Consider the following 10,322-nt stretch of genomic DNA (forward strand, 5'->3'; position numbering starts at 1 on the left):
GGTAAAAGCAATATAACTTCAATGACTTGAACAACTCATAAATCCCCCACTCTCAGGCCCATAAAACTGACACTACCATCATCCGTCATGCGTTTTATCAGCAAAAAGGTTTACCTTCGAGAAATGAGTGTTCCCCGACCTAAGACCTCTAAGACAACTATTTATTGGGAAAAAAATAGGTTATAAATCATGTTTTTTCGTATCAGGCAATCTTATAGGTGAGGATAAATAGGGTGCAAGGTAGGTAACTATTTTGACATAATCTATAGCTTTGAGGGTGAGTATTTTTTTAAATTTTATCATGCTTTTGAGAGAGACTTCACACGTGACTTGTCCATGTATGATTATTTACATTCTTTAGTGTACTAAATTTCCTGATGACACAAAACTAACTTTTCTGACTATTTGATGAGCATTTGATTGGTAAATTTTTTAAATAATTATAAATTTACATGTAAATGCTGAAATATCATAGCGTTTCAAAATAATTGTTTCTATGTTTATATAATTTTGTATTTTATTAAAAAAAAAATTAATAACAATGGCACACATTAATGGATACTATGATTTCGTTTCTGTTAATTTTATTTATAAACTGCCTGTATACACTAAAACTGCATCGCAAAATAAAACATCACGTCATATATAATAAGCAAATTAATTTAATCGTCCATTATAACGCTCAGAACCACCTCATTCCTACAGATAAACTCAGGCGTACACAATTCAAAGCCGACTTATACCCACAATTAAATTCTTAACATATAGGGTTAATAAACACCTTCGATAGGGATGTTCTGTGTCGATGAATATGTTTTTGTCGACTAATAATAATATATGCTATTAATACTCAAACGAAATATTGATTTATTTAATAAGATTTAATTAAAAGCATTTTTGAAACAGCACAACAGGTTAATTCGTTTCGGGAGCTATTTCTAGAGAGGGAATAGCAAGACTATTCAGTTATATATTAGTTACAAGAAAGGTTATAGGGCAGCGTTTGACCACGATCTCGCCTGATGGTAAGCTGAGATGTGGTCTAAAATCTAGCTTTTTAGAAGTTTCCTGCGCTTCCCTATAAGTTACCTGTTCACTCTTCTCTTCAAGACCTCCAGATTCTACTCTTCGTGGAATACAAACTCAGGACACATGTTCAAATCCCTTGCGGTTCGAATAAAGAAAGCACATGTGCATGTCTTTATTAAAAACGGCGAAGGAAACCATCGTGAGGAAACCGGCATTTCTGAGAATTAAAAATTCGACGACATGTGACATCTGCCAACCCACACTGGCCAACGTGGTGGATTATGGCCTGAACCCTCATAGGAGGCGTGTGTCCCAGCAGTGGGAACATATATGAGCTGATGATGATGATGTCTTTATATAAATTAGGAATAAGTATCGACAAATATGAAACAAACGCGCCCTTCAAAGCGTCGTTCAGTGGTACGTCTTAGAATTAAATTACACCTCGCTAACTTCAAACAATAATCTTTAACATTTCCACCCCCCGCCCGCGCCGGATCTCTCCGTATCACCCCCTCTTATAGAGATATGGAAGATGTGAATATTATCCGCATTGTACTTGAAGCTGCTGTAATAATTATTTCGTTTATTACACTCTGCGAAAATAAATGCAAAACAAATCTGTAATTGAAAACTATTCATATGGTTGTATATTTAATGAAATTATTTAAGCCATTAGATAATTTATAAGGGATTGCTACTTATTATAATAATCAATACAAATGTTTGAAGCGAAGAATCAAATCTTTATAGTACGGCCTTCTATTTTATGGAAAAATCTTATATTTACGGCCCCCGGGGAAACAGACGGGTTGGATTCCTATAGACTAAATCTCCATTGTGTTCCATCAAGCCATCTTTAGTGAAAAGGCCACGAATGCTGGTTGGCATTCGTCCGCAACCAAGTATAGCCTACTATTGATTCAAGTACCTCGTGAAAAACCACGGGCTTAAGCTAGTATAATATCTCCGCTGTCACTGTCACCGCACACTAAAGAGTCTATGCTAGACGTGTTGGTCACAGATAAGAAAAGTGGGTAGTTGTTACCAAGTATTGACTTTAATGTCTTTAATAAATATTTAATCAATTTTTAGTGTATAATTTTATTTCACTATTACAATTAATTGAAGTGAATACCGAGTTATTGTAACAATAATTCGCTTATATTTTTAACACACTTGATTTGTAAATTATTATGATGTAATTTCCTGTAATGAAAGGTACAGAAAATCTTTTGGGAAGATTTTGTAAAAATTTTCGTCTATATTCTTTATTGAAAATCTTTAAAAATAAATATAATCTTTCTTTTATAAATAAACTAGCTGCGCCCCGCGGTTTCACCCGCGTAAGTCCGTATCCCTTAGGAATATCGGGATAAAAAATAGATGTTGGCCGATTCTCAGACCTACCCAATATGCTTACCAAATTTCAGAGGAATCGGTCAAGCCGTTTCGGAGGAGTATGGCAACGAAAACTGTGACACGAGAATTTTATATATATAGAAGATAAATAAAATAAAAAAACGTACTTGACTTGATATAATCAACGCAATCATCGCACGGACCTATACATAGTATACGTAATTGAATTAAATTTAATCCTGGCCATTCTAATCAGGATAAGCTCATGAAATTATTGTATTGTCACTGATCCTTGATAAGTGTACAAAGTTTTAATAAAATACGTCCGTTTAAATTGTAAATAATTAAAAAAAAAAACCAAACCGAAACAAATTCAAATATAAAAAAACTTCTTCAATTACAATAAAAGTAATGGTAGAAGTTTGTTATATGTAGGAATATTCGGTTTGTATTTAAGCGCTAAAATGCTTTAAAAACTACGAGCAATAAAAATATAACTATAATAATAAACATTACATATTAATCTACTGACATGAGCACTTAACAAACAAACTATAGTTACCTCAAAATGTTTACAAAGGGTCCAATTAATTGTCTATCTTCATTATTAGCAGGTGCTTTTACTAAATGGCATCTTAATTTGACCCAACATATGACGCTCAATTACCGACCTTAATTTAAATCTACCTGAAGGGCCCTAACTCCCAATTTGGTCCCATCATGGCCCAGCTATATAATTGTCAATGAATATCAACGAACATTATTTAAATTTAGATTTGATAGCCATTATCTATAGGAGGGTAGTTTGATGAATAATAAATGTTAGGTGGATTTATTTGAATTTGTTATATTTTTTGAAGCATAGTGTATTGATTGAGGTTATAGAGCAATGTCGTGAAGCTGTGAAAAATGAAACCAATTATATAATATTAAATCATATTTAAGGGTAGTTATTTAGCTTACAGATTTATCCTTATAAATATATCCTACAATTAAAACCAATATTATAGTAAACCCGTTATTCCCACGTCAACAAATTTATTAATTTTATCTGATCCTTAATTATATTTTATTTTAAAAAATTACACTGTATAATTCAAACATTATAAGCATACAGGGTAATATTCTTCCTCTTCAAAGAGTTCTGTATTTCAGCTATTTCCTCATAGCGGATCTAGAGTAGCAGAAAAGTCGTAAAGATAAAAAATAGATGATCTCCATAAAGCTGAGCACGCTGCAACCGAGGAACAGCCCCGCCATCCCCCCGACAGCCACTGGAATCGTAAACATTGACATCCTACTATATTCTACTATTATTATATATGCGAAAGTTTGTAGGGATGTGTGTGTGTGTTTGTTACTCTTTCACGCAAAAACTACTGAACCGATTGCAATGAAATGTGGTAAGTAGATAGCTGGACAACTAGAATAACATATAGGCAACTACAGACCTACTTATAATATGAGTAGGAAAGGATTTAATAGATATTACCAAGAACATCGGTGAAGCCAAAAATGATGTCTCGTCGGTATCTCATGCGGGGGTAAGTGACCATGCCCCACTGCAGGTTGGTCCCCAAAAACCACTCTTGTAGATCCTGGAACATTAACAAGAGAAATGGGTCAGGTCAGTGTGACAGTCTAAAGAAATTTTCACTGCGCGTCCGTCATGAAAACGTTCCTAGAAATTTACATGTATTAAGAAAACCACAATAAACTAGCTCATCGCATGCGACTTCGTGCGCGCATAGTCAAGGTATGACTTAAAAATCAGATGTCGATAGAATTTAATCAAATTAATGTTTTTATATTAATGCTTAATCATGTTAAAACCCAAGTTTATTAGCTTTTTTATTGAATCACATTTTCAACCGACTCAAAAAAAATCTATTCGACTGTATTTTTTAGATTTCTTGTCTCAAAACCTTCGATTGTGAACCGATTTTAATGATTTGAAAGAGGGTGCCTCCTGTGTTTCATTTATATTTGGTCCAATTCTGACAATTAAAAGTTTCTGGCTAATTATATGTACTTACATTGGACTGGATGACATAGTTGACGTCATTGCAAATGGGTAAACATCCACAATTTATCTTCTTACCAGCCTTGTCTCTCAATTTGTACAATTCATCTAGAATATTGATACTTTAAATTTATAAAACACAACAATTATGTATGTACTTTTTATTATAATTTATATAAATATAATATACACGCCTGCAATACTGAGTTGAGATCTCCTACTTCAAAAGAAAAATTTGGAGGTCGAGCCCGACACAAAGTGACGAATTGGGCATGTCTTAAAACTGAAAGTTCAGTCATGCCTGATATCTATGAAAACACATGTCCTCACTCTAATTTATGGACTCTCATTCAAATTAAGTAATATTTTATATATACCTTTGTGTTTCGCTAAACAATGTAAACCTCTGACGTCACAATTTTTTTCATCGCCTGTCAAAAAAAATAGCAATGACACATATGCAACAATGTCTTATTAAAGTAACTACAATTTTGTATTTAATATAAATCTTTACGTTATACCATCTACCACTCCGAGCGAAGGAACAGGTCTAAACATAAGTATTGCCTAGCGCAAGGACGCCTGAGCCGAAATTCACTATATCAGTAAGCATAAAAATGTACTTTGACCTATATTTTTTTTTTATGTCACAGTCGGCAATGGAGCTGGTGGGACGCCTGATGGTATACGCTACCATCGCCCATGAACATTTGGAGAGGCATAAGGTCCATTGCAGACCTTAGTCCTCTACAAATGGATTGCCGACTTTAAACTGAATGGAAGGGATTAAGAAAAGATTGGCGAGAGGAATAAAGGAAAGGACTGGGAAGGGTAAGAAAAAGGATATGGGCCTATATACAAATCATTCCAACCAGTATAAGCAAAAACAGAATAAATTAATTACCAATTCTCCTGTAAAAATAAGGCAAGCAATCACAGTACTTCAAGCAAAGTTGGGCTCGGCACTCCATCTGACAGTTTGTGTATGAGTACACCGCGAAATGCTTGAGGTTGTTCTCGTGTGTGAATCTACATCGACGCTGGCCGATTGTTAGCCTGTTATATGTAGAATTGTCGAAAATATCTGGTAGAATTATTATATTTAATAATAATAATAATATGATTGATATCACATAACACATTAAAAATCTCAAATGGGCCTGTTGGATCTGTGTCCCCACGTAAGCCTTCCAAAACACCGGGTGCCTTCCTTCTGGGGGTACCCGAGTATTATGGAAATGAGAAACATAATTATAATATCTCTTTATTTGTTCTTAATGTGTACAAAAAGATGGAATTTACGCAATAGCCACAAATTGACATACAAATAATAAAATATTGGACGCACAGCTCCACGTTAAACACATTTTTTTCTTAATTATAATGAATTTATAAAATCAGACACAGTGTATAAGTTTTTGTCAATCAGCCACCTGTACAGTTTTGTCTTGAAAGAACCTATGTTATTGATGGTTTTAAAAGACTCTGGAATTTTATTATGTAATTTGATACACATATATAGATATTTGTGTATGATTTGTATTTATTATGAGCAAGTTCAATAAAACATTGTTTAAATGTAACAATCATTTCATTAATTTACCACCTTCTTTTATTCTTCTACCAGCTGCGCCGTAAGCAAGTATTTATAAAGCTCAAGTTGTTCTGATATAGAAGATATACTATTGTACAGTTTCATTAGAATCCATTCAGTAGTTTTTTACGTGAAAGAGTAACAAAAATCCATTCTACTTACGAACTTTCACGTTTATGATATTAGTAGGATTTATATTAATTTTAATGTCCTGCCCATATGTGGTCTGGTAGAAAACGTTCAGCTGTATCAAAGCTTGCCACACGGCTTGTATTCATTTATTTACTTAATGGTTTATTTAGGTTCATCAGCTGTTGTTGTATAAAAAATTTCTCTCAATAAAAAAAAAAGTTTAGTATTACACATTATATGCACAACAATTAAAGATAAACACAACATTCGGAATAAAAAAAAACAAGTTTAACTAAGGTGGTATATATAAATGAGAAACAAATGAGAATTTATTCATATTAACATTGAATATATCGTGATTAGCAGCAAGCATATTATGTGAGTGTAAAATAATAATTTTTATTTTATTTTTATTTATTTTTATTTTATTTTATTGGTTTCCAAACAACTTATACACTAATACAAGAGCAGCAGTAATAATGTACATCAAATATTGTTCTGTGTATAAATCTATTCTATGGATACACAAATTACTATCTAGTGCGCAAGATTAATAGAGATAATAATTAGAGATAAGATGGAATATTTGTGTGGCAATTACCTGGCCGCCTCTGGCGACGTGTAGACAGTGAATGCTGTGACGTATAGCTTCATGTAGAACATGTCTGGAGAGTGTTCGAACTTCGTTGATATGTCTGGTACCTCTAATGGTCCGTGGATATACACCTTGAAGTGGTATATGATATAAGAAACCAAGGAATTGTCAACAAACACTTGACTTTTTACTTTACGAGGTTAAAGGGTTTTCTATAAACATTGGCTTAGAACAATTCTGCTTTTTCAGTCATTGGTTTGTGCGTGACGCATGACAGAAGACGTATAACAGAATTTAGGTCGAAACCCAGTGGGGATTCATAAATAGTCTCATTCTAAAGTTTTCATTCTAGAAGCTTCTAGGAGGCTAAAGAAATCTTGTATTTAAAATTGGCGGAACTTGGGTTCCAATTTTTCATATGGATTCTGAGAAGTTTCAATTGTATTTGTATTATAAATAATGTGACAAATCAAAAGAAACAATAATTTTTGCACAGGTTTTATGGTTAATTTGCAAATTGTGTGCGCTTGATTATGATAAAGCCGTCTGGAAAATACTTACGTCATAAGATGATGAAAGGTTTAAAACATGCGCAAAGACTTCTCCATCCAACGGATGTACAGTAATTGATGAATTCTGAGTAGTTATTATGTCCCATCTATTTGCTTTAATATATCTAGACGTAAAATGATGATATGAGAATAAATAATACCATGAAACATTTTTATCTGCAATATGCTATTTATTCTAACAAATTTTATATGATTTGCTTATCTTATTGTTGCTTGTCTTATTATTGGTTGTTGTTACATTAATAAAATTCAGACATTTTTAGTCAAAATCTGTTCCGGTTTACATTACAGTTTATCAAATAACTACATAGTTTAAAACAAAGTCGCTTTCTCTCTCCCTATGTCCCTATGTATGTTTAAGCCTTCAAAACTGCGCAACGGATTTGGATGTTTTTTAATAGATAGAGTGATTCAAGAGGAAGGTTTATATGTATAATAATATTTATTAAATTAACGCGCGCGAAGCCGTGGGCAAAAGCTAGTATACATTAAAAAACATTTTCAGGGTTTTCAGTGGCGCTAGACAAAATTAGTGTTTTTGAATGGATTAGAATACTTTAGGACATGACGGTGGATCACCTGAACAATGAAATGCATAGATTCTTAAATATGATATCAAAATTATACTTACGCTGGGGAGTTATATACAGCTATTTTTGAATTGATCGCATAACAAAGACCCATCTCTGTGATTGTCGGCGTGATCTCCAAGTCCCTGCCCAGAGCACCAATGGTTAGACTGGGCTTAAATCCCGAAGAGAGTTCCACTAGAATGTCTATGTGCTCCGAAGGTTTCACCTGGTCGAACATTGGCAATGTTTCGAAGTTCTTGTACGTTGCGTTGCCTAGGGCTATTATGAATCTCTTCAAACCCTCTTTGTCATCTATTTCGGAATTCCTGGAAACAAACCTTATGCTTAGAGCTTCTAGTTTAAATTAACTGGTCTGGTATAAGTTACACAATTTTCTAAAAAAAATCCGTAGCTATAATTTTAAAAATATGGGTATCATTTTTTTTTAAATGTTGCAAATAAAAAACAAATTGAAGAAGTGAATTGTTTTAGTTCTGCATGTTTTCCTAATACGTGTGAGTTTTGTGGCATTAAGGCTTATTATTTTTTCACTCTGGACACATTGCAAAGAAAGTTATAACGAATAAACGTCCAGTCCCGAAACTGTATGGGCACATTTCATTTATCTTGAAATCCGTCTCTCTTAAAAGCTTAAAATCTAAATCACTATATATATTCACTTACTTCACAAACTCCTCCAGTCTCTCGAGGTTTATTTTGTGGTCATTGCATACAGTAACGCAGGGGAAGGTGGTATTCCAAGCGAACATATCCCTGTCCATAGACACCACGGTGGGGGAGGACTGGTACCGCGCCCAGGTTGTTTGCGATAAGTATACGGAACCAAACACCGATAGAACTACGATTATTAGCCAAAGGAAACTAAAAATGTGTTTAAGATGAGATAATGCGATTGTATAAATTTTATATTTTAGGTATAATCACTTCATAGTTATAACAAAGTCGCTTTCTTTGTCTGTCCCTATGTCCATGTTTATGCTTAATTGATAAATCTTTAAAATTACGCATCGAATTTTGATGGGGTTTTTTGATAGATAGAGTATGTCAAGTAGAAGGTTTATATGTATAATCATCATCAGCCCATATATGTTCCCACTGCTGGGACTCAGGCCTCCTATGAGGGTTCAGGCCATAATCCACCACGCTGGCCAAGTGCGGGTTGGCAGATGTCACATGCCGTCGAACTTTTAATTCTTGGACATGCCGGTTTCCTCACGATATTTTCCTTCACCGTTTTAAGCAGTGGTGATGGTATCCACATGCGCAGATAAATTGAAAATCAATTTATTTCCTGCGCGCTCGCCCGGTCTCGAACCCCGACTTATCGATTTTGAAGTCCGAGGTCCTTACCACTGAGCCACCACTGCTTATATGTATAATAACATCTATTAAATTACTCCAAATTTAGCGCGTATTAGCCGCGGGCGAAAGTTAGTAACTAACAAGATTGAATGTTGAGTTTATATTGTTGGAGAATTATTAATGGTCTTTAATCATTTCAGTCTTTAAGATTAATAGACAGCTCTAGCTGAATGCTTGGGCATATTACAAGAATAAGTGTATAAAAAAATACTTAAATAATATTTATAAAGTTTTTAATCAGAATGATGTTTGGTGATAAATCAATGTCACTCAAGATTAGCTTTTACTGCATAAGTGAATAAGAATTAAAATTAGCTTACATTTCACAGGGGTGTCTTCTTGCAGCGATAAGGTGATTCAAACCATGTATTGACGAAGTTTCTAGAAATAATACCAAGTACTCCCTCCCCCTGTTTCGTAAATTCTGCCACATGGGTGCCTTCTTGCTTCTTACTTTATCATTATTTTGGGTTGTCTTTCGACCTTCGTTGATTGTTTTAATTTGTATAGGTCGCACAAACATTTCTCTTAAATATATATTTTTTTATTTCTTGAATCAGAATTTTAATTGGTGATATTTAAACTAAATTTACGCAGAAGGCATTAAAGGAGTGTGTTTTTTTATTCTTTTAGACAAAAGAGTGTTTATAAATAAATATTTATTATTAATTAAATAGACTTACCACTACACAGCTTACCTACAATTGTGACGTGTCTATACGCCATTTAGCTTTATATGATATAGCTTACCAAAGACAACATATCGTGATATGAAGCTATTAAAATCATAAACATTTACAAATTATCTATATCAAGTATGATTGCGCCAGACACGCGACAATATCATAATTTCATTTGTAGAACAATTGTGTATTATTTCATGATTGTTATCACATTGTTATTGTATATTTATAAGCATTGCGTATGCCTGTATCCTTTTTCTTACCCTTCCCAGTACATTCATTTATTCGCATCGACAATCCTTAACCCCCTTAATCCCCCTTAACCCCTTAAAAGCGGGAAACGCATATGATAAGGCCTCTCTCTCTTCTTATAATAT

At 33.7% G+C, this 10,322-nt stretch overlaps 1 protein-coding gene across 1 annotated transcript; it reads right to left on the reverse strand.

Annotated features, from left to right (window-relative positions):
* Positions 1-3,546: 3,546 nt before the first annotated feature.
* Positions 3,547-9,785, reverse strand: LOC119840562 (sodium channel protein Nach-like). Its single transcript, XM_038367249.1, has 10 exons — positions 9,583-9,785; positions 8,564-8,761; positions 7,939-8,205; positions 7,297-7,411; positions 6,742-6,866; positions 5,319-5,470; positions 4,792-4,845; positions 4,428-4,522; positions 3,884-3,989; positions 3,547-3,665 (listed from the first exon to the last, which is right to left on the reverse strand). Exons 1-10 carry the CDS (start codon positions 9,783-9,785, stop codon positions 3,547-3,549), a joined length of 1,434 nt encoding a protein of 477 aa, XP_038223177.1.
* Between the last annotated feature and the right edge of the window lie 537 nt (positions 9,786-10,322).

This window comes from Zerene cesonia, chromosome 6 (assembly GCF_012273895.1).
Source record: "Zerene cesonia ecotype Mississippi chromosome 6, Zerene_cesonia_1.1, whole genome shotgun sequence".
NCBI classification, from domain to species: domain Eukaryota; kingdom Metazoa; phylum Arthropoda; class Insecta; order Lepidoptera; family Pieridae; genus Zerene; species Zerene cesonia.

Coding starts and splice junctions, on each gene's coding strand:
- LOC119840562 (XM_038367249.1), bottom strand. CDS start 9,785: ATGTTTGTGCGACCTATACAAATTAAAACAATCAACGAAGGTCGAAAG. Junction 5,471..6,741: donor ACGTCGCCAGAGGCGGCCAG/GTAATTGCCACA, acceptor TACATATAACAG/GCTAACAATCGGCCAGCGTC. Junction 3,666..3,883: donor TGGCTTCACCGATGTTCTTG/GTAATATCTATT, acceptor TTACGATTCCAG/TGGCTGTCGGGGGGATGGCG.